Source organism: Scomber scombrus, chromosome 21 (genome assembly GCF_963691925.1).
Source record: "Scomber scombrus chromosome 21, fScoSco1.1, whole genome shotgun sequence".
Classification (NCBI taxonomy): Eukaryota; Metazoa; Chordata; class Actinopteri; order Scombriformes; family Scombridae; genus Scomber; species Scomber scombrus.
Genome location: NC_084990.1, coordinates 8842742 through 8867943, shown reverse-complemented (window position 1 = coordinate 8867943; position 25202 = coordinate 8842742). Strand labels below are relative to the sequence as shown.

At 42.8% G+C, this 25202-nt stretch overlaps 1 protein-coding gene across 1 annotated transcript; it reads left to right on the top strand.

The window, feature by feature from the left end:
- Nucleotides 1-1215: 1215 nt before the first annotated feature.
- Nucleotides 1216-20840, top strand: ubald1a (UBA-like domain containing 1a). The gene is made up of 3 exons (XM_062442524.1): nucleotides 1216-1445; nucleotides 2073-2132; nucleotides 17688-20840. Exons 1-3 carry the CDS (start codon nucleotides 1338-1340, stop codon nucleotides 18009-18011), a joined length of 492 nt encoding a protein of 163 aa, XP_062298508.1. The 5' UTR covers nucleotides 1216-1337; the 3' UTR covers nucleotides 18012-20840.
- The last annotated feature ends 4362 nt before the right edge of the window (nucleotides 20841-25202 follow it).

Genomic DNA, 25202 nt, shown 5'->3' with positions numbered 1-25202 from the left:
TGTTCTTTGTAGATGTTCCTCCGTTGTTTTTGTTCCTTCTCTTTATGTTGTCCTTGGTCTACACTTGTTACTATTTCATCATAGCCTTGTCGATCAACTGTGAAGCACTTTGAACTACCTGCATGAAAGGTGCTATATAAATAAAGTTTGATTGTTTGATTGATACTGTAAATTTCCTAAGTGCTCCGAATGAAAATATGCTCCAACATTGTAGGCCAACCCCTTGAGAAACTATGAGTCAGCCTCCCATGACAACATATTAGGGCCAGCCAACAACATTGTCTCTGACCCCAGTGAACACAAATTGTGACCATCACACCACATATACAGGTTTAATTGATTAAATAAGGTTGGACTGAGGCACACCGGTCCATCCTAGAATTAAATATGTAGTTTAATGCCAGATCAAATGTACATTGGACTTGTTAATTGTCTTAATTGGTGTCTTTTCTGTGGTGTTGTAAATGGAGTTGCTGTGATGTACAGAGAGAAAAACAAATCAGACTTGCTGAGAGGGAATTTGCCCTACAACCCCGTGGTTAAGACCCGTACTCACAATGTTATTACAACTAAGAAGAAATGGGGCCGTGAGTCGGCTGTAGTACCGCCGCAGTCCGCACTGATGTGTGCAGATAAGCTGCGGCACTGATGGGATACACGCTGAGAGAGGGGGGGGGGGGATTTTATAACTAAATTTGCGCAGAGCAGACACGACGCTTCTGAATGTGCACCCATGGCTGTCTGCTGTCCCTAATTTAACTCCGAGCGATGTAATTGGCGATGGTGGATTTGTTTACCATATTTGGCAAGATAGTGACACAGCGCGCCTGGGAATTGGACGAGAGCGGCCGTCATTCACAAATGTCTGCCTTCTGGAGCTTTACAAACAAAGCGAGTGCTCACGGGAAATGTAGTCCAAAACAAACCCTTTCCGAGACTCCTCCGGTGGGGATTTACCTACAATGCGGCGTTTTAAAAGCCACATTTGCGTCAATGTTTTAAAACGTATTCTCTGTGATGAGCAGCTGTCGATTAAAATATGTTTATGTATCAAAAATTAGCCCGCGTCAGACGCCGACCTGAGACCCTCCGGATTCAGCATACAAATCCCACCGGCGATGCTCTCGTGTGATTGGCTGGACCCTTCTGTCAATCACGCAACGTTCCTTCCACTACCGCTCCTACAGTAAATATTTGTGTTTGCTCAACCGGCTGTAATGGTGGACGACTGAAGGGAGAGAAACGGAATACAACTAGAGTGAAGAAAAGAGAGGAGAAACGGTCGAAAGTCTGCTTCAGAGCCAGCCGCCGCGAGTAGGACACGGGCTTCGTCGAAAATGGATGAACTCAAACATCAAGTCATGATTAACCAGTTCGTCCTGACGGCGGGTTGTGCGGCTGACCAGGCAAAGCAGCTTTTGCAGGCGGCACACTGGCAGTTCGAGGTAAAAGAAAGAAAAACAGAAAAAGAAAAATGAAAACAATACAGCTTTTACAGGATAATGTTAGCTACACGCCTTAAGAGCATTTTTGTTTAGACTGTAGCTTGTCTGTCTGCCACTCGGCACTTCAAAAAAAAAAGAAAGAAAAAAAGCTCTTTAAATTCAATACAAAAACAAAGCGTTAGTGTTATGTATGTTTCCGTTTTAGGAATACTACACTCTGTCCACCTTCAAACCCAGAAGTTTGGTTTCCTTCCACGCCTTTGTAAAGTGGACATTTTTTATGTGGGCTAAATCAGTAGGGGACACACATACGTAGCAGGGCGAAACGTACGGCTAGCATATCCAATTAGACTTTACTCTAGATTAAATACTATAATCCTACCAGCAACAAAAGATGACCGCCGTGTTGTATCGACCAGCCTACAAAAAGAGTACTTTGATACGTAACTGTTTAGTCTGCGGTGAACCAAATATAGATTTTGCTTGTGCGTTTGATTTCTCTTCGCCACAAGCTCGTTAAATTGAATTAATTGCACATTAAAACAATGTATGTGCCTTTTGCTATACAACACCCCTGTCTGAATTGTATAAATAAATGTCATGTATCTTCTCTGTGTTTTATTGTAGACTGCCCTCAGTGCCTTTTTTCAAGAAACAAATATTCCATATGGCCATCATCATCAAATGGTGAGTGAGAGGAGGGGGTGAAATAATATATATTCCACTTTGTATACTCTTTATTGTCCTGTGTATGAAATGTATGACAAGCTTAATGTTTTTTTTTTAAAAGACAGTATTCCTTTAAAGCTCCTGTTGTTTTGGGAGGTATGTGGGGGCGATCCACATCCCTTATAGGCCAAGAGGGATGATGTTGTACTAACAATAACAAAGCACATGTCGGCCATGTTGTGAGCTTCCAGAAATAAACACACAGGCAGGCATGCAGCCGCAGCAGCCACAGAGCGGAGATGCTGTGTGTGTGTGTGTGTGTGTAAGTGTCTATCTGAGGTAGAAAAAAAGAGGGAGCGAGAGAGATAAATGGAGATATATGAAATTCCTAATATTTCATTGAACAACTGATGTGCATAACGGAAGGAGGGGCCCCTTAGTTTCTGGGTAAAAGGGAAAAAAGTATCTTTCCAGGAAGAGGACAGCTGCCTCTCACAAATAGACCCCAGTGCAGTCGCATTTGCCTCGGGTTATTCGGACTGATTGGGTTGTCGATGGCCCTGACATCACACACACATCATGGACTTTTTAGGGGCGGACACATCACAATGGAGTAAACTGGAAGGCGGTAGGGCTTTGGTGGAGACTGTGCACACACACACACACATGCACGGTGCTCGAACATTATGAAACACTACCAGTATTTGAGCTTTTAGCAGCAGCCCACTTTGGCAGCACACAAGCCTTTGTTTGCAGCTGCATGCATGGCAGCATCCAGCAACAGCTGCCCCTCTGGATGTGAGCCTGATGTGGATGTTGTGGGGAGGATTTGGAAAAAATTGTTGATCTTCTTTTTTTTTTTTGAGGTCTCTCAAAGCTCCCGTTTATGTTTTGTATGTGCACGTTCGGTTACGTGTTTCATCTGACTGCCGAGCATTGTAGCTTTGCATTTCTAGAGGGAGAGAGAAGAGAGTTTGGGATGAAAGAGGATATGATTTTTTGCAATATCACCAGTTAGCAAAGAAATGGCTCACACTGAGCTGAATCATATAAAAAGAACAGCTTTATTGTAAGAAAGAAACCTCCTTTATTATCCGATTGGTCAATAAGAGCATCTCAATCCTCTATTTAGCTCATGAAATGTCTCACTTTAATTTAGAGAGTAAACAATATGCCAAGTGCTGTCCTATTCTGCCTGCCAAATAGGGCCGAGCTTGATTGCTGCAGACTCTGGATAATGAAAGTCAGAACGCAGAGCACCTACGTGTGTGCAATGTTATTGTTATAGACATGTTCTTGCGTAACCACAGGTTCACGTTCCCTTTTTTTTTCTTTTTTCTTTGCATATGCCAGATTGTGCATAGTTGACTTGCATGCATTTGTATTTTTGGTGCAGGTGTTTGTATCTGTGTGTATGTTATGTTATGTGTATGTGAGTCACACAACAGTACTACAGTAGGGCAGCACGTCCAACCTTCCCGCAGCTTATCAGGCCACAGTGTTCGTTGGTATACAGATCTAATCCACTTTGCTCTCGCTCTCACTCTTAACTGTCTCTCTCTCTCTTTTGCCGTTGCTCACCCTCTCTCTTTCTCTCCTCAGTTTAGAGTAAACATGAGCAACATTAAGTTACATTTTCTGCTGTACATGCCTCAGCGACAGTGTTTTGTGTCACAAAACAAACTCCCCATCCTTGAGACTGCTATTTTGGCTAGAAGCCTCACACCAAACCCAACAGCCCATACAGATAGCCCGTAGACATGCAGTTCTTGGCAGGTTAGGACGTCATGTAGGTCAGCTAGTTTGCGGATACTGTTCAGTGAGCTGGTTTATGCAATTGTTGCCATTGAGGCCTAGAAACTATGCATGGGGCTGAATGTGGTGTAAGAAAATCATTCTCTGTGTCTAAATTTGTAATCGGGAGAGAAATCATCTTGGATTGAAAGGCGTTGTTGTGTAAGAAATGCATTTTATCACTGAACACAACTTGTCTTGATTTGCCTGTAGGGTAGCATAACTTTTAAGTCTGATTTTGTGTACTTGTCTTTTACTAATGCTTCATTTGTGCTTCATGTGTAAGAGGTATATATTCTCTATTAAATATCAAATGGTGAGGTTAGTTGGCCCACTCACCAGTACACTCTTGTGTAATTCTGTGAATACTGGAGGATTTAGCTAAAGCTCTTTTCATTATCATTTCATTTACTAGCAATCCCAGACACAGAGGAGTGCCTGTGCATTGGCAAATGCTGGAAAAGAGCAGCCCGTCCTCACTCCCAGTTCGTCAGATACCAACGTTTTGTCACACCCCACACATTGGATACCCCTAGCATAATTTCCTAACATGCAGGGTGGTCCAATAGACTTCTGTACAACTTCCACAACGTCTGAAATAGACACCCACCATGAGACTGATGACGTCTGTACAAGATGACGAATTGGGTGGATTGCTCGGCAAAAAAGTTGGACTTTGCTTCATTCTTCAACCATGTTTTAAGTGATCATTTTAACCCAAACCATGATGTTTCCCAACGCTAGCCATGTGGTTTTTATGCTTAAACCTAACCAGACCTTAACCACAGCGTTGTTACACCATAAAACATCATTATTTTTCAACAGTGGTTTGTAATAGCTGGTGCAACATACTTCCAATTAAAATACATTAGTCAGGAAAATTCGAACCTGCTCTGATACTGCACATTGAAAAATGTATTATTTAGACACAGATGGGTTTACATTGGAGTAATACAGGCGCTACAGGATGGCTAGTGTGTCACAATCAGACGTTAAGGGCCGTGACAGTGTGTCAGTATTTGACGACAAGAACAGGTTTGTTTTTGCTTACATGTGTGGATACAGCTTGTCTGCTCCAGCAAGGCCACACACGGATGTTGCCGTCTCGAACAGATTGTCCGTTTTATCTCTGTATTTGAATGAAGTCACCCAAAGCTTACATTAGAGCTCACTGATGGACACCCTGGACCTGAGTTCAGTCTAACCTGCCCAGTGTTTAACGCCACCCCTCCCAGTTTCCTCAGCCTCTACACACACACACACACACACACACCCTGCCCGTACAAACACTGTGACCGCAACACATTCCGTCAGGATGCAGCGCTCACACCCACCCCAAAATGGACCCTTTCACAGAAGAAGGGGAGGGGGTATAAACTAGAAACACAGCAGCCGGTCTCTCTCTCTCTGCTGTAAACTCTCTCTCTCCGCTTGCCTCTGTTTACAGACACAAAACATCAACCTCCTGAAAATTAAATTACCCATTCATATTTCCTGTTAGAGAATTTTCTAATCACGGACGGTCCTCATCGTTTTGTTTCAGCATTGGTCTGACAGTGGTCACCATGCTCGCTCTCACACTCGGAACGCCCGGAGTTGTATTTCTGTCACTTCTGGCTGTTTAATGCTAATCCTTCTTATCAAATATTATGCACATTGCACCCGTCCTTTGTTGGTCTCATACATATTCAGCGGACATTTCCAACTGATTTACAGTATTCATGTCGGAGGCATTTTTTAATTGATTGATATAAAGTTTGAGCTATTTCTGATACTTTATTATATCATGTTTCACAATTGGCAAGCCAGCTGTGAAAAATGCTCACTAAATTGGTTTCTTATGTGCAGGAGAAGTATTTTCCTGAACTAGCACACATGAGAAACTTAGGGGAAATCATGCTGTGTGTGTTTTTTTTTGACTGATCTGGTCTGGACAGTGTAGCAACTTCCTGTCTTCAAGGTGTCACAGAGTGTCTCTGAGTACGTGAAGGAAAAACACTCACACCAATATCAACGTTTCCATGATTAATCTGCCTTCATGTGGGGCTCCTACAGCCACAATGAAGTGAATGAATCCTCATGTGACCACAAGACAAGGAAGTAGCCCCGGCTGGATGACTTCCACCAACGTCCGGGAACATGTGACCGACCCCCATCATGTGACTAAGCCGAGCAACGATCTAACTAAAGCCACAAAGCCTGCTTTACATGTGTGTAGTTCGTACTCAAAGAGTTCTGCCCATTAAAGACAATCTGGTGAGGTCATGTGGATTCCTCGCAGTAAAGTCGGGGCCGCGGCATTGAAAAGCACGTTGTTTTTAGTAGGTCAGAGTAATAAAAAAATGATCTCCTTAAGAAATATTTCACATTCTCCCTTCCCTCCTGAATCACATCTGCACCTCTGCCTCGTGTTCTCGCTCTGATGTGCTTATAGCGAAATAAAAACAAAGACTTTTACTTCTTGTTTCAACTCCTGCTTCTTTTTTTCCCCCTTTTCTTGTCTCTCTCTCTCTCACAGACACACTCTGTTACATTCTGAGCAATTTTGCGCTGTAGGTTTTGCCATTTCCCTTTTTACTTTTTTTTTTTTTTTTTTTGAATGAGCATATGGGCTAAATAAAAATACAGTAAGTCATCCTTTACTGTATCCACCCTTGCCTGGCCTACATACTGCGGCCCATCGAGTCATGAACACACGGCTCCATAGTTTGAATGATCACACTGTTCTTTGAAAAAAATAAAAAGATTGTTGTAATTGCTGTTAGTCAGTGGCACCACGCGTGAGGGTCAATGAAACCAGGGGTTTTTATGAAGGGCAACGGTCAGCTTTAACTGACTGGCAACAGTGACGTACAGAGATAGCATTGGGCGCTGAAGGGCTCTGATAAAAGTGGGTGTGAGGTTGTTGTAAAGGCTGTTTCCTGGCAATATGAACACCCAGCAGGAGGAGAAAGGAGGAGGGTTTGGTGTGTGTGTGTGTGTGTGAAAGAGAGAGTGAAAGAGGGGTTGTTTCTGGTAACTACAAACATTTGGTTTTGGTGTCCGGGTGTGGCTTGAAAAAGGTTTTTTTTTGTTTTTTTTAAAGCAACTTTTCTGATCCACGTAAGATCTCATCTCACTGAGATTAGAAGTGTGCGGTGTGCCCATGCAGAAGAGCAGGGGTGTAATTACTGTCATAAATCACCAAGTGTCAACATATAGACCACTGTCTGCTCCCGTTTCTCCCTCTGTCTCAACCTCTATCCGTTCCGTCATCCCTGCCGTAAGAGACGGAGGAATGGATGGGAGAAAATTAGGGAGACTGTTTTGCTCATGCTAATAGCAGCAGCGGGGCGATGCCAGGTATTTGTGTAGAAGATACAATAAATAAAGTGAACACAGGCTTACTTTGTGTGTCTGCCACAATAGAAACAAGGTGTTCTCTGTCCTGTTGCAGACATTACTCACACAAGTTTAAGTGTAGATTGAGGTGAAATCCAGTTTATTATCTCCCATTGTTTGTGTGTTTTGAATTTGTGTGTGTGTGTGTGTGTGTGTGTGTGTGTGTGTGTGTGTGTGTGTGTGTGTGTGTGTGTGTGTGTGTGTGTGTGTGTGTGTGTGTGTGTGTGGTATAATCCCATGGGTGTGCATGCAGCAGTGCGTGTCAGATTTCAGAATTAATCATGTCTAGATCTGTTAATGTTGTTAATGGGTGTGCATGCATCTGTGCCTGGATATATTGAAAATGTGTGTGCGTCTGTCTCTCTCTCTATGTGTATGTGTGTATGTGTACCAGTGTTTCGTATAGCCAATGCCAAGCAGTTAGCCACTTCTGAAGAGGCTTGGCCTGTGCGCTGCATGTTCAGCGTGTTGCCCTGCATGTTTCCAGGAGCACGGCTTCCCAGAACCCTAACCACACACACACACACACACACACACACACACACACACACACACACACACACACACACACACACACACACACACACACACACACACACACACACACATACACATAAGAAAACATGCGCGCGCACACACACACACACACATAGACGTACACACAGGAACTTTGGCTCAAGGGACTCAGGCTATGGGAATCCATGTGGGATGGCTGCAAGGACCAGATGTGTTTATGAGCAGTGGAGTCGGATTGGGTTTCACACTGATTCTGGGGAGTCACTGAGTACACACACACACACACACACACACACATACACAAACACACAGACATAAGGGTTAGCCCTATGGCTCAGGAAACATAAACAGCACATGGGAATCTTGTCTGTTGTCATATTGTGTCTCCCGGCTCTGTTATCTCAGGTTAGCAGTAGTGCTGCAGCCAAGCTCAGGTCAGCTGACTCCTCTACACTGGAGCGCTGATGGCACCTCGTCCTGATATTTTCTAGCCTCGTCCGTCCTTTTTTCATGCTTTCCTGGCCCCTGACCCCTGGAACTACCAACCATTGTACACAGCATTTGCTGTCATCTGTTTTCAGCCCCAGATGAATAAAATTAGCTTATTTTTAAATTAAAACATAAAATCCTGCTCTGATAGGGTTCAACGGCTCACATTGAAATTGGAAACTGACTCCAAACAGAAAACATCACATACTGTATGTGTCGCATGTGAGCTGAGTCAAACCCTTAAACTCGATCTGCAGGCTCGTGCGTAGCCTCAAGATATCTGTTGGCAGGCTTGATGTTTGCATCGTAATCGTGTTTTGTTCTCCCTCACGGTGACCTTTGGCCCAGTAGTTTCTGCTGCCAGCCTGTTACCAGCCGACAGGCCAAACTCCTTTTTCTAGATATGAGGGGGCCACTGAACACCTATTGTTAGCGGTACAGTGTGTGCTGCCAGTCAAACACAACACATGCTCCCCGCTCAGTCCCTGCTCTCCTGTCTTCTGCCTGTTCCTGCTTTCTTTTTCTTTTCTTTTTCTTTTCTTTTTTTGTTTATTCTATCATTGCTTTTGTATTTATTTATTTAGTTCTCATTCTTCTTCCTCCATTATACAGTGTCAAACTACACACAAAAAACCTGAGCACGCCCTGGCTAATGATCAACCGAGTGTCTCAGGAACACACAGATCCAACCGTGCTCCTGTGTATGTGTGTGTGTACAGTATTCACTTACACACACACACACTCAGACTCGGGGGGGGGGGGTTGCTTTTCATTTGGCTGACATGTCTCCTCCCCCCGCTTCCCCTCAACCTAACTGGCATCTTCTTCCTCACGTCTCAGCTCCTCCCGGTGAGGATGTGAGAGAGATGTGTGAGGAAGATGAGGAGGCCGGAGGAATTTAACTGGTCAAACGGGACGTCTTCGCTCACTCCGTGACGCACAGCAACTCAACTGTTACACACGTAGAAGTAAACTATCAGCATGTAGAAATTAATAAGTGAAAGTTTAAACTTTACTTAACACTTTAAAGTGTCACTAAGTCATTTCTACATATTGATAGCAGGAAGGAAAACACCTGAAACTGCTGCATTTTTTAATTTGATTATAGATTTATAGCAGCGTCACAGAATGAGACACAAACATTATTTTCGGTAACAACAGAGCCAATAAAAAAAGAGCAATAAAACCGGCTGTAGCCTGCAGAACGTGTCTAAATAATATATTACTTATTAAGTTTGTGAACTTCTGATGACACTCAGCTGTGCGGCATCATATTTTCCTGAAAAAGCTGAGACGTATTTGAAATGGAAAAGAAAGAAGGAAACTTATGAAGAAAGAAAACAGTCATTTTTTTAATCTTATGGTTAAGTATGAAAAGCTGCGGTCGAGGCCGTCCCAGTTTTCCTGATCTGCTGTATTGCAGTAACTGCAGCGACTGTTTACTGTCCCGTCAGATCAGCTGATCGATCAATAAACACATTGAACTCATTAAACTTTAAAGTTCAGCATCAAACGTCCTCACTCTGAGCCCCTCCAGGTACATTTAAAGGATGGAGACGAGAGGACGCAAGAAAGTATAAATTAGCCAAATGAAAAGGACCCCAGGGGCCCAGCTGCTGCAAACCGGTTGAGGTCAAAGGAGTTGAGGGGTCAGTCACTTGAGTTGCCTGAAACGTTCAGTAGCACCTGTCGGCGTCTTTTCTTTAGTTTGGGAAAGAAACATGTAGTCCTGACATCCAGACACTCCCATTAAAAAGCTGACCTTCAGGCTGGGATCAAAGAAAGCCAGAGTTGCTTTTCTGGTTTTAGGTTGATGGATTGTGTTGATTTGGTGACAATAACACACACCAAACCTGCACTGTCTAGCAGTACAGGTGTAAAGGAATGGCAGCTAATAGATGGGGGTGCTGTTGTTAAGTTTTGTTTACCCTCCTTACTATCAGAACCAGGTGTTCAGCATGGAGCATTTGGGGTTTCTCAGAAATATGTGATTTGTTTTAGAATGAACAGCTTGTCATCATATTGAGCTAGTAAAGTAGTTACTGTTATCTCACTTTTTTACCATATGGTGAAATCTTTTGAAACGGTAACACCTGCAAAAGTCTGAAAATGTTTTGACAAATTTCAGAACTTAAAGTTTTTAATCCTTTTAAAAAGGATCAATAAAGAGTTATAACAGTGTTTATTCAACACACTACAGCAGGTTTCTTCATGTGGAATAATACTTTTCTATTTCCATTGATACAGACTAATGAAAATCTGGCTTATGCTGGTTTGCCAGCATTGTTTAGTTTTGGTTTACTTGTTTGTCTTACTGGTTTTTAATTGGTCTCAAATTCAGTAAAATAAGTAACTATTTATTTTTGCCTTCTCAAGCTTCCAGATACTGTGTGGAATCAAACTAATCACCTCTTCTTTATAACTCAGTATTGGTAAATTGGACAAAGGTTCTAAATAAAAGAGAAAATAATCCAATATAATTGAGAATGTAATAAGAAATAAGCCTTTCCATGTACTAACGTAAGTTAAAGTATTGATTGATTGAATTTGCAGATATTGTGTGATATCATGATATGTATCATTATCTGGATATTAGACTTTGATCATATCTCACAGCCTCATGCAGCAGCGGTCTATTCAGCTTGCCCCCTTCTTTCTTTTCACTTAGTCATTATTTTATCTCTCTTTCCATTTTGTTTCAGTTCATGTTTTGCTGACCCCTCTCCCTCCATCTGGCTTCCTGTTGATTTCACTTATTTCTTTCAGTTTTCCCTTTTTTTTACTCCCTTTTTTCATATCTGTCCGTCTTGTATTAACTTTTAAGCCTCTCCATTTAGCCCTCATTTTTTTTCTCACAATCCTCACGCAGAATGAGCCCTACCATTACATTAATGACACTAAATTACCAGTGACACCAGGCTGCAGCCACATCTACAATACATAAATGGCAGTTGAATTTAGTCTATTTTTGGATCATTGAGGTTTTGCGCTGTCAGATTACAAATAAATCAGGATTTAAAATTTTCAGTTACACACACTTGCGAGTTGTTTATTGGGCAGACTTTTGGTAAATTGTCATCTGTTCCAGTTACAGATTTGGGAAACAATGTCAGAGTCAAAACATTAAGTTCCAGTTCCCGTAAACTTGTCTGAACAATAATGACGCGTCTGTGCTTCTTGCCAGTAACTTGATATATTTAGGAGGCATTTCATATCATCTTGAGGCCAAGTTTGACCTCAGTTTATCTTGTTAATCTCAGCTTTGCAGTCACAAGTTCCTCATAGCTATCGGCTACTGCTTTGTGAACATGAAATGATGGTTTTTGGGGTTTGATTCAGGTTCAGATTGCGTTGTCAGCTCTTTACATGTGTGTAAAACAAGTTCCATTTGATCTGATGGTGGTACCTGTCACACACACCTGCATTGTCAGCGTTGCCGGGTTCGACCGGTGTTGTCGTCATGCGCCCAAACAAAGCAAACAAAAGGGAGAGAGAATGTTGCAGAATGCCACATAAACTCCTTCGAAACACGCCTGACGCAGATGCACCCGAGACTAGTCCAGACCTGATGCTGCTGGAACACAAGCATCCTCCCACACATCCAACACTCAACACAAACTCCAGGAAATGAACACTCCACTCTGTGTCTTCTATTCTTTATTTTCTTCATTTATATAAAGAACCAGCAATGCACCACATTACCCATTAATAGTCATTTGCTGTGTACTATCAGCAGCCTGGATTCTTTTTTGGCTTAAATTTGCCATAAACATCCACATTTGTCTGTTATTATAAAAAAAGTATAGATAGGTGTGTAAATATTTGTATTGACATGATGTTGTATTGTATAGTATTATTTTAGATGTGGAGCTGACAGACATATTTTTTATTGAATGCATTAAAATGTCTGAAAACTAGTGGAAAAAGTCTCAATGCTTATGTTACAGTTGTTGTCAGTGTGGTTTTAGTGTGTTGGCACAACAAAATAAAGCAAATAAACATTTTCAAGTGTGCAGGCCCGGTGGCATAGCAACAGCAGCGAAGTCATCAGCACATGCACCGTAATCTGTTTTTTGCAGTTGTTGACCCTCTGTTGTTCTGTAGATCGACTGACTTTAAGTGGAGAAGCAGCGTGACGAAATATAATACATTTCATAATTTCTTCATGTTAAAAAGTAAAAGAAGCGACTCCCAACAAGTCTAACAATTGTCATTTGTTGTAGTTTCAGAGCAGCTGTTGTTTTGCACGTGGTTCCTGCTCAGCTGACAGTCATTATGTGTATAATTACTATCAGCATACAATGTACACCAGCAGGTGAAATAATCAGACATTTGGAAAATCTAAAATGTCTGCGGTCACCAAATCCTTTAAAAGAAAGGTCCTGAGGTTGGAGACGTCGCGTTTCACTGTCACTCTCGTGTCTCGCAGATCTGTCAGCGCTGACGTACAACGTGCGAACTGTAAAGCAACAAGCCGCAGACTGGAAGGAGAGAGCAAGGGGAAGATGTGTGGAGAGGGAAGTGAGAGAAAGATAGAGAAGGGAGAGAAAATTGACACGTCATATATTCACAACAGCGTTTGCGGCAGAGGTAGTGATGGAGAAAAAAGTAGGAATGTTAATTATAATCAGGAAGAAAAAGCTTCACGTAGGTGTTTTTGTGTTAGAAACCAGACAAAAGGTGAATAAGTAGTGATGCAGACTCAGACAGACGTCTCACTATTATTTCACAACAGTTCAAAAGTTCCTGAGGACACTGGGAGATGTGTGTAATAATAGGAAAATATTCACTGTCAGTCTGCTGTTTCCCCATGTTTAAGTGTTTCTGATTTATTTTAGGAGCAAACACAGCCAAGGGTCCCTGAAAGCGAACAATAACTTACTCATTACTACTCGAACACGACATTTTTGGTAAACAAGGAAACGTTTTTATATGCTTCAAGTAAATGAGGGGAAACAAGCGGATTGCATTTCATTTCTTGCAAAATTTGGATTGAAAATTCTTCTGACAGCTGGGTGGAAACATCCAGACAGACTGAATGTGTGTGTGTGTGTGTTGGGGGGGGGGGGGGGGGGTAAACGTCACACAAAGGAGGTCAGCCGGGGTCGCGAGACGTAACCGGGACCCTCTACACAAGTATGCAAAAAAAAAAGATAGAAAGCTTCTCTTCTCAGCACTGCCGCATGTACACACATACTCGATATTTGTGAGGAATGTGCTCAGTTAGACTGGAAATAACTCGGGCTCATCTGTGTTTGTGGACAAACACGCACACACGCACACACACAAACACACACACACACACACACACACACACACAAACACACACAAACAGAGGGAGTGTTTAAGGATTTGCGGTTCCAGGGCCGGGCGTGTTTGGAGCGGTCGGAGCCCGTCGGCCATGCGTTCCTCACGCTGGGCTCAGCAAACAAGACTTGAAGAGAGAGGGGCGGACAGGGCCAGGCCCGCCGCGACCGCACAGCCTCAGCCCCGTCCCGTCAACAGGGAGATGTGTGCTCTTTCTTCATAACAACCGTCCCCATGGCAACACCTCTCTGTTGGCTCTGTTTTGAACACAAACTCTCTCTCTCTCTCTCTGGCTGTCTGTTATTCCCCCTGTCTCTCCATCTGTATATCTTCAACAAATACTGCAGAGGATGGTCAGACCTCCATGAACTGAGCTGACTCTTGAAGAAGATAATTTACTGTTATTACATATCGCACTGACACACTAACTATACATATTTATACATCCAGCCAATATTTTCACACACATTTGGCTGCTGGTTGCTCATCAGTATGTGACGTAACTGTAAACTCTCTGCAGTCACTCCTCCCCTTAACATGCGTGTGTGTGTGTGTGCGCGCACAGGTAGTGATTTTCTCTAATGAAATATTAACCCTCTCTCGTAGCAACCCACGTGCCCCCCCCCCCATGCCAGTTGTCCGACAGCCAATTGGATTTGACCCTTCGGTCTGCACACAGCAGCCCTTGCAGTATTTTTCTGTCCTTGCCTCAGCACGGCGAGAGTTAATCTGCTACTAGGCTGCTTAATACACACACACACAAAGGGGAAAACACACACACACACACTAACCTGCTTCCTCAGTATGCCGCACCAGAGCTCTGGTTTTAATCTCGGCGCAGGAAAGCATGTAGACCTCTGGTGCTGTTTTCTCTGCTTTGACAAGAGACAGCACCAGAGTATCGTTTAGTGTAACACTGTATATGCATTTTCATTTCAGTTATGGAACACTGACAATAAAACGTGACACCTGAACTTGTTGTAAGGAGATTACAGTTAGATATATGGACAAAAACACAGGCAAACACAGTCATTGTGGAGAAGTAATGAGGAGAGCTTTATACTGTGAATGCTGACAAGTCTGAGCTCCAGTTGAAGCTTTTTTATCCGTGAGAAAGTGTCTGATAAGCAGCCAAATTCAACCTCAGACAGCTGCTGTGTCTTTGGACCAGATCCTCTTCCCTGTGGGTCGATACCGTCTGCAACTCTGAAGGTCCCCTGCACACATACACACACACACACACACACACATAAAGACACGTAAAAGTGTGTTGGGTGCCTCTGTCTCCCATTGTGCACATCTTGGTTTACTGTTAAAAATCAAATAAAAGTGCACTGAACTGAGATGTAAAGTCTCTGCATGAGGTTGCTGACTGTAGGTGTGTTTTTGCACCTACTCGTGTGTGTGTGATTTTACGGATGAGTAAGTCAGCAGGTATTGTGAAAGGGCAGGTGTCAGCACTTTAGTCTTACTTTCCATTCCCCGGCAGTTAAAGTAAGGCGGCGGCGGCCGTGGCAGGCCTCGTCTATCGTTCCCCCACCTGAGCAGCAGCCACACTGACTCTAAACTGTGATCACAAGGTTTTTTAAAGAAATCCAACCAGCAGCCTCTGCAGCCGCTGCCCAGCCAAGAACAGGAAGGGCCGCGGAGGTCACTTCCAACATTCCAGGGTGTCTCTTTACCGCAGGAAACGGCCTCAGAGACATGAGCCAGCGTTTCCTGTCAGAGCACACAGTGTGGACGCGCTCACCTTTCATAACAGCGCCCCCCCCCCCCAACACACACACTGTATATTTACAGGACTAACCTGCTAGCCGCAGCACTTTTAGGGGACAAGGTGGTCCAATTACACCCCCGACAATCCTGTCACTCTGTCGTTTTTCAGGCTAAGGCTTCGTGTCACAATCTGTGCATCCTGGGTGATGTAAATACCGCGGGTCAGCCCGAGGTCTGCGTCAGCAAGGGAAATGTTTTTTTGCAGGCTCTTTTTTTTCTCCCCATTTCAGCATTTTAACTTTCAGCATTTTAACTTTTTTTTGTCCAGTATTCATGTAAGACTGCAGCTGCTTCTCTCACAGATGATTCATGGAGCCTCACATAAAAGATGTTGGAGAAAAAAAAGGTCTAATTTTGAAGATTTTTGGGGGACATTTAAGGACAAAATAAGAGTTAAAGTGCTTAATAAATTCTAATAATATAAGCACTTGTAGGTTTGGAAGTTTAAAGTGGATTTAATGAGTTAACTTTAAAAGCAGACTCCTATTCTGGAGTTTAATGCAAGTGAATTTCATCCTATTTAATCCTCTTCTTGGGAGTTGCCAAGCTGTTTTCTTCCATTGTTGAGAGCTGCTGATTTAGGATTGTTTTGTCATGTAGGTGCCTGCCCCGTTAGCTCTCTCAGCACAGGCCTCTTATTTATAGATGTTGAAGCCTCCTGACTGAAGGTGGTTCCACCTCTGCTTCCCTGTGGAATTACAGCAGCTTGTTGTTTTTCCTGGTCACAAATGGACGGGGGACACAGAGGAGGAGGAAGTGGAGCACAGGGTAGTGTGTGAGAGGCTTCCACACACCATCACTTACTGTTTTGGAGCAGCCAAACATGTTGTTCACATGGTCTGCTCGCTACAAGGTGGTGGGTTTAGTGTTGCTTTTGGCACACTGGTGTGTTATGTGTGTGTGTGCGCGCCGCTAAAGGAACTCTTGGCAGCAGAACAATAACAGCGCTGGCACAAAGAGGGTCGGAGCAGGTTAGAGTACACAGGGGTATAAGAAGGCCGTTTGTTTCCATATGTGTTTATACTTGTATGTGTATGTGTGTTCACATAGCAAGATTACCTGTTAGCCAATCTGCTACATCACCTCTTGACAATCAGGTTTATCTAGTCTGCTCAATCTGAATGGACGCCACTTTAACAGCTGAAACAGGAAGTGAATGTAAACAAAGGGCTGTAATATCATTATCAGGACCGTCTGGGGGGAAGCAAAGAGTGGCTGGGATTCCCCCAATTTTCCCTGCAGTTATATAAAACAGTTTAAATAACCACATGTAAACACAGTTGAAACTATTTTTGTAATGTTTGGCTGTGTGTGCTCATTTTTTTGAGTATAACAGGCCAGTGGCAGCAACACGTGATGATGTTTCAACTTATTCAGTTATAATAAAACATAATAAAAACTCAACTGGCGTCACCATTTTACGGTTACTGTCAACAGTCATACTAGAAGAAATCTGTCATATAGGGGGGAAAATGTACTGGTTTCTCCACTGATTGTAGACTCAATAACACAGAATGTGCTGCAGCCGTAACACAGGTTTCATTTTTCTCTCTTAAACTACAAATACACCAACACTGAGCTGAATCCAGCAGGTTCACTTGACATATGGGTCAAGTCATTCTCTTAACTCTTCAATATTAATCTGCAGGTTATTTTCTGGATCCATCAGAAAATAACAAAAAGTGCTCATCACATTGGTTTTTTGTTTATGCATCCAGCAGTCCACTTCAGATTATATCATTAAAAAAATCAGATAATGTTCATATTTGAGAAGCTGGAGCCAGTGAAATTTTGACTTTTTGCTTAAAATATGACTTAACCAAAAATCTGATCATCAAAATGGTTGCAAGTTCATGTTTTGTTGATTAATTGATGAGCTAATCTTTTCAGCTCTAACAGAAATAACTGCTGACTGAAACAGAAGTTGGACTTGCATGTGAAGGAAAAGTGCGAGCACATGAAACAGATCAGTTCCAACACTGACAGACTGTGCAGAAGGAAATTGAATTTAATCATGAGAAATGAGAAGCATTTATGGCCTCTTAATATTGAATCTGTGTCTTTTTTTTTTTTTTTTTTTTTTTTTTTTTTAGATTTTTTTTTCAGGCATAGACACCTTTATTTGATAGTTGCCAGACAGGAAACATGGGAGAGAGAGGGGGGTGTGACATGCAGTAAAGGTCCACCGGCCGGGATTCGAACCGGGGTCCACTGCGTACGTGGCATGCGCTCTAACCACTCAACCACCTGCGCGCCCGAATCTGTGTCTTTGATCTGCATTAATCATTTCCTCTCCCTCCTCATCCTCAGATGTGCACCCCAGCCAACACACCAGCAACGCCCCCCAACTTCCCTGACGCGTTGACCATGTTCTCCCGGCTGAAGGCGTCCGAGAGCTTCAACAGCGGCAGCGGCGGAGGTCCCATGGCCGCGTCCATGGCCACCTCGCCCCCGCCCCCTCAGGTCGGCGGCTGGGGCGTCTCACCAAACGTACCTAACGTGCCGCAACCTCCACAGGGACTTTGGACTCAGGGGCAGCCCCCAACGCAGCCCTGCCCCGCCTGGCCCACGGGCGTGAACACCCACGCGGGCGCCGAGCAGAAGGCTAGCGTAGCGATGGAGGCGGAGAGATGAAGGGGCGGCACATGACTGAAAAGCCCCTCCTCCCCCTCTCGTCCACCCCAGCAAGGAGGGAGGGAGGGGAGTGGAGGGGGAAGAGGGAAACGGGGGTGGATGAATGCAGAGGGAGGAGGGGTGGCTGATTAAATGGGTAGAAATGGGCTTCAGTCTTTTTTGTTCCCAAAACTGATGCGGTGCGGCATAGACGGACGGATACGGAAAGAGAAGGAAACTACGCAAACCAAGAAAAACTCAACGTGGACAATTTTAAGAAGAAGAGAAAAACCAATGCAAACATCAATACAAAAAATAGAAAAAAGAAGAAAAAAAAGATACGCACACACATAGTAATAAGAAAGCAACTGAAATCTTTGTTAGTTTTTTTCCTAAGTAAATGCATAGATAAGAGAAATATTATTGAACTAAAAAATGAGAAATTAAAAAAAAAAAAAAAATTGTCACGCCCAAGGATTCTATGTGATGTTCAAGGACATTCAAGGCAGCAAGTTTAATTTTCTGTTTTTTTTTCTTTCTTTTTTTTTCTTCCATCTTTTCTGCCAGTGTTTTTTGCCACTGATGTTCTGTGTTTCTGCAACTGTCTGTGCTGCATGAGGAGAGAGGAACTTGCAATGCAGTGTTTTAGATCGACTCGAGAAAAAAAAAATCATCACGCACTTGAGTGTGAATGTGTACGCATGTGAGCGGGTGGTCAGTTTGTAATCAAAAATGTATACACACACACGAACACACACACACATTAGTGTTTAGAGGAAAAACACCTCCATACTGTCATCCCCATCGTCAAGGTGGGACTTTTCTTACCTCACCTGGTGGTCACCTGACTTCTCTCAAGCCAATCAGGGATTCTTCTTAAACCAACCGTTGCCGCTGACGACGCAGGACATGTTTTTAAAAGGTTTTTTCTTAAAAGGCAGCAGCCTCTCTGGTTTATGCTAACTGATCCTCGCTGCGATGGCTTTTTTCCTGACAGTTTTAAACCTGGACTCACAACTTGTCCTCTGTATACTTTTCTGGAGATTTAGGGTGGGGTCTTTCAAGAACAATAAGAAATCATGGTTTAATATATCGTTTATAATGCTTCTGTTGTTTTTGTTGAAAGGTTAAGGGAGGTGGCTTTGAAAGTGGGTGGGACTTCAGGTTGATTTTTTCTTTTTTCTTTTTTGGTAAAGAATGAATCAAATGCAGCTAAAATGGCTACAGATACAGACGAGTGACAAATTAAAGAAGTCATATTCTGCCCCTTTCCCAGTTTAATATTTTCATATTTGTGGTCTATTTGCAAATATTTGCATGTTTTTATGGTCAAAAACACACCTAGTTACAGCTGTACAAGCCATAGATGCAGCCCCTCTTTCTTATTTAGTGTGAAATGGGCTGTTTTGTGTCTGTTTAACGCCTCTCTCTTCTGATTGGCTGATTGAGTGATGCACACCCAATCACAAGTAACAGATTAGATTGTAGTTAGGTAAAACCAGGGCTCTGGGTACCGGTAAACTGCCACCCTTTTGGAAGGCTGTGCAATGACAAATCAGCTTCCTGACATCCAACAATTGCGCAGCGTTTCCTTGGCGACTGTCAGCAAGAACAGTCCATCAACAATTACATAGAGAGGGATATTATAGTAGGGTTGCAAGTGCATAAACTCCTCATATAAAGATGAATGCACATGTGAGAGTTCAGTGGTGCAAAAACCACAAGCCCTGGTCTATAGAGAGGGGGGGGGAAGAATGATATGGTCAGATGAGTCATCCTTCATATTCTCAAGAAGTGGGGAAGTGCATGTGTGGAGCGCACCAAGAGAGCTGAAGCTGTTCCAGCAGCACGTGGTGGCCCAACACCTTACTAAGACACTCTGTTGTTTTTTTTTTACTTTAATTTGTCACCCGTCTGTAGATCTATATATATAACAAAAAAAACAACGAAAAAAACACGACTACTCCATCTTTGACTCTTTGTAAACAGAATTGCCACTTTGCATGATGTGTTCATAAAGTGTAACATCTTTTGTAGCAAACATACATGAGGTCGAGACATGTTAATAGGAGGGGGGTGGAGCGGGGGCAGGGTGGTGGGCGCCATCCCCAAAGCTGATAGAAATGCAACAGACGTGCATTTCTCTGCAGAGTCGAATCATCAGCGTCTCAGACTAAAAGCAAAGTATTAGATCAGAGAAACAAAATATTGATAAGAGAAGAAAACGGGTGCGCAGCAGCTTTGGGAAGCCCACCACAGGCTATTTGGGGACACTACAGACTACTTTCAGATATACAGTAGATATATATATATATATACCCTTGGATACTGTACTACAGAGGGGTTTTTACAACATTTAGGTCTCTAGTTTTGACAGGTCCCTGTTCCACTGATACTGCTGAGGGGACAGTTCAGGGATGACCCTGATATACGGCAATATTTTAAATGCAGGGTCTGCCCCCCCCTTTTTTAGTTTAACCTGTTCGGATTATTTTTACATTCGATTAAAGAAGAGCGACAGATAACAGAAGAGATATTTTGAATAGCTGGGGGTCTTTTTTTAAAAAGAGAAATAAGATGATTAGGGAAATTATGGATATAATAATGAATAAATAACCAACTTCCTTTTTTTATTATTCAGACTAATGTTTCAGTTCATCCTTTTTTCCATGCTTCATACTTTATTCGGTTAAATCAGAGCGTTTCTGGGTGGGCCTGTTCCTAAATGGTTTCTCATGTATGTTTCCCCCCTTGTATGACTGTATGAGACCATTCCCACAATATTTGTGGACTACCTGATAATTAACTTATCATTTTTGTGAACCTAAATAAATATTGTATGTCAACCTAGTCAACGTGTGTGAATAATTGCTCCACGGTTGATTGTGGTGTGAATGTGAGGTTTTTCAAAGCTGTCATTTGGCCTCCAGATGAAGATATATAGTTGTGTGTGTGTGTGTGTGTGTGTGTGTGTGTGTGTGTGTGTGTGTGTGTGTGTGTGTGAGAGCTTGTGACAGCAGAGCAGTGTGTTCAGTAATGACAGAGGGAAGATGGATACGTCATAATCTCACGCTTGGCTACCTCTCAGCCAGGCAGATTTAATACAGTCACCCAGCCAGACTACAAAGTCTTGTTCTACAAACCTTTTTTTCTGTTCCTCTGCCTCCCTCTCTCTCTATCACTCTCTGTCTCCCTCAAAAGATGGAAGGTCTGCAGATGAAAGCCAAAATGGTGGAGAAGAGGGAGAAAAAGCTTTTGAGAGAGGGAGTTCAGCTCTGCGGCCATCTTTGTCTTCGCCTCCCTGAAACGACGGCTCCTCAGATGTAAACACAAACAAACGCCAGCTGTCCACATGCACGCAATACATAAACACCCACCACACACCCACGCATGCCAGTGGTGAGGTGGTGGTGTTTGTGGTGAAAAGGAGAGGAGGGTCACAGAGTTCTCCATGTCCTCAGCTCACCTCCCAACTCCTTCCTCCCCCTACAGGAAATAAAAAGAGGTTCCCTTCACTGATTACTGTGTGTGTGTGTGTGTGTGTGTGTGTGTGTGTGTGTGTGTGTGTGTGTGTGTGTGTGTGTGTGTGTGTGTGTGTGTGTGTATGCGCCACTTTGCCAATCTTGGAGCTGCTGAGGGTGTGTAAGTGAGTTCGGTTGAATGCCGACGGTTTGGCATGGCGAGTTGCGGTGCATCTGAGAATGTGGGAACAGGAATAGCAATAAACACTAAGGGTTTATCCGAGAGCAGCGCAGCATGACCCAGAAATACATGAAGGCACTAAAAGGGGTCTCGAGGGCACCATTGCTCCATCCGTACTTCTTTCCTAACTGCATAAACAAAGTCACCAGTAAACCTTTATAAAGTCATTACTGAGACTACAAATGGGTCCTTAAATTGACCATCTGGATAATACCACTTTTAACTTTGTTGACAACTTTAGCTCACTTCTTTGTTGGGCCATTTTGGTTACTGCGGCTCATGCTAAACACCCACTTCTTCTTCTATTTACTCCAAACAAACTGCTTTTGTAAACAATACATGAATCATGTCCCATTCTGACTTCAGAACATCTCTGGAAGACGATGATGAGCAGCAAATGTAAAAGCTACTGTTGCCTATGTGTCTTAAAAAGAATTGTTAGTATACTTTGATAGAGTGAAACAGCTCTGTTCATTTTTTTTTTATCCTTCACACTTAACCAGGACGCTGCTTTCTGGGTCAGTGGTTGATGTGGACACAACACAGCTGTACAGATGGCCCACCATCACCACACCTGTGTGGCTTTATGTATACACACACAACACGTATGTTATCTATTTTACAGCACTAACAAGGTTTGCCACTGGTAAATGTGTTACTGTATTTTTTCTGCAAACAAAGGAGACCATAGTTGATAAGATTTGTGTCTCTTCTGAACATTGTTAGCCACCATACGTTGTATTATATTATTTGTTTTTAATTTTACTTTACAGTCCAGTTTCACATTATTTACCATATCTGTGTACATACCAGCAGCTGTTGTTCATTTTCTTGAGGTTCAAAATAATCTTCAGGGATGAATAGGAGTCTTTGTGCCATAAAATTGGGAGCTTGTGGAAAAGTTGGATGTTGATATTGAGAAACACAGGAAAGATAGGAAGCATAAGGACAATACACGGGAAGTAAGTGTGTTGTTGTAGTTTTTTTGTCTGTATTTATGTTGTGACCTAGATGAACTGAAACAATTAAAGGACCATCAAAGGATAACAGGACTGGTCTCACCACCCGGTCCAGGGAGGCCACACCTTTGGATGACAAGTTGGACTCATCCGCATTCAGCTAACCCTAACCCTAACCCTTCATTGATTTAGGCATTGGCATCTGATAGCCACAAGGCATAATGTTAAGTAATTTCCCTAGACGTAACAACACATCAATCTCCAGTGATGCCTGAACTGACAAGTCAATAGGAAGCCATACATAATAATATGAACTGGTAATGGTATGGCACCGAATTCTGCGGTTTTGTCACAGTCATGATTGCAAAACAGAAAGAAGTTTGCTTGTAAGAAAGTGTGGCAGAACCTGGAGGGAGTTCTCTGTTTGGTAGATATCTGGCCAGGCCTGGATTGATTATCAGCAAGCTTTTGCAATTTACAGGAAGGCCAGAGGCAGGATGTATGCAGTTTGGTTGAGGCCTACCCTAAATTGTTCTGGGATGTTCATGGTGGAACAAGTAGAGGTATGCGTGATGTATATGTGCGACATAGAGGCCAAAGCTCCACTCTTTCAGCTTGTGAGAAACTGGTCGCACACTAATGCAACCTAAGCAAACATCAATAAGCATATTCAGCCACTGAGAAAGAGGCTTTAGTGTCAGGGTTGGCCGTGAAGCATTTTGAGGTTTGACAACACTGTTTGTTTAGACCACAATCCATTAGCTTTCTTTAGCTTTCCAGGTCCAGCGTGCCAGAGCTGGAGTGTTCAGGTAGGCATATAACACTGAAGTTAATAAGGTAAGTAATGCCATTTTTGGGGACTTGAGGGTCCTGCTTGTGGCAACAATTGTTGTTCAAAAGCCCTAAATGTAAACCTTCCTTGTGTAAATCTATCTTTTGTGATTGACAGTATAGTATATTTCAGATGTGACGGGAAAAAATGGAAAAAACCATGATGAGTTATGATGAGCCTGTGTGTCAACCGATGGCACACTGATGGTATGTTGAGACTTGTACATGGCTGATAACAACAAATCACTTCTCCAGAACTGTCACAATGTAAAATGCACTGCAGAAGCTATGCCTGCCAGTCTGTATGGATGGCCTTGTCTGTACCAACGGATCCTTTTTATTGATTAGAAAAGTATTTCCACAATCAAGGTCAGAGAAAGCCTGGTACAGTTACCGTGAGTGTAGGATTGTAAGTAGGTATTGGAGGCATGTGGCAACATGGGATTTAGAGGCATCAGATTAGCAGGTTCTATGTTTGGGGATCAGTGTTGTAGAAATGGACAGGTTGCTTGTAAAGTATGCAGGCTGGGGGAAGGATAGGACACTGCACACTGCATGGAGGTGAGCAGGGGAGCAGAACGGACACAGTGACATTGGGTGCGTTTGTAACCTGGCACCTCACCTCCCCCCTTGTTCTCTCTACAGGTGGAGGCTCCGGCTTGGCACTGAACAAGCTGCAGCTAGCAGCAGGAAGTGGGAGAAAGGTGACACACATACATACATATATTCACTAAAGCTGGGTGGAGAAGGAGTGAGAATATGACTCAGACAGAGAAAAAGTTAAGAGAGGAAGGAAACAATAGCAATACATAATGATGGATGTGTAGTTAGAAATCAACTGAATGAAAGATTTCATATCCTGGAAAAACAAACCTTAAATTCATCAGCCAGTGTTTCAAATGTGTTTTAGTCTAGTATAAAGTAACTAAAAAGAAAGGAATATGGAGATTAGGGAGATAAAGACTGCAGGTTTTTACTTGCCAGTTAAGGCGTTGTTGGACTGTGACTTGGGAGACAAAAACAAATGAAAAAGCCCCAAAGATTCATTGTGTGGACATGACACATCATCATGTCCGGTCAAACAGCAGTCAGAGTTCAGAGGAGGTAGAAATGACTCGCAAAATGAGCAGCTGTGTTATAATGATGCCACATCCATCACTTAGCCTGTCTCAACCTGCACACTCTCTGTTCTTGGATTCTTGTTTGTTCACTAAAACACATAACAAATGTTCCCCACAGGAGCATTTTTGGATGTAAAGTCATCGTTAAAATATTAAGTGACGACATGTGTGCTTGCTCATCAGACCTCTGTCAGACTCCACTAACAACACACAGTCATTTGTATGATTAATGTGCTGCTGTCTTTTATTTCTTTTTTTTCCACCAGTGGTCTAAATTTGTATTAAAATTCTAAGTCAGCCTCTTAAAAACTGAGATTGTAAAATGTTTTTAAAAAGGACTTACAATTGTATGTCTACATACATTTTGAACACCTCATCATTTTATCACACCTAGTAATTATTTTGTTAGCATTCAACAGCTACTACAGCTGCTGTGAGCCTTTCGCAACTCTGTGGCTAAGACATATAAATACGTAGAGTGTTTTAGTTGACTGCTAATAAAATAGCCATTCCTTGTCTTTGCTCAAATTTTACTAAAAATATCATGTTGTCATTTTTATCAGGCAGGATCACGAGCCATAATCTTAGCGCAATTCTTT

What these genes read in the sequence shown, in the direction of transcription:
- ubald1a (XM_062442524.1), top strand. Translation starts at nt 1,338, where the DNA reads ATGGATGAACTCAAACATCAAGTCATGATTAACCAGTTCGTCCTGACG. An exon ending in CGGCACACTGGCAGTTCGAG is followed by an intron (nt 1,446 to 2,072) that starts GTAAAAGAAAGA and finishes GTTTTATTGTAG; the next exon opens with ACTGCCCTCAGTGCCTTTTT. An exon ending in ATGGCCATCATCATCAAATG is followed by an intron (nt 2,133 to 17,687) that starts GTGAGTGAGAGG and finishes CCTCATCCTCAG; the next exon opens with ATGTGCACCCCAGCCAACAC.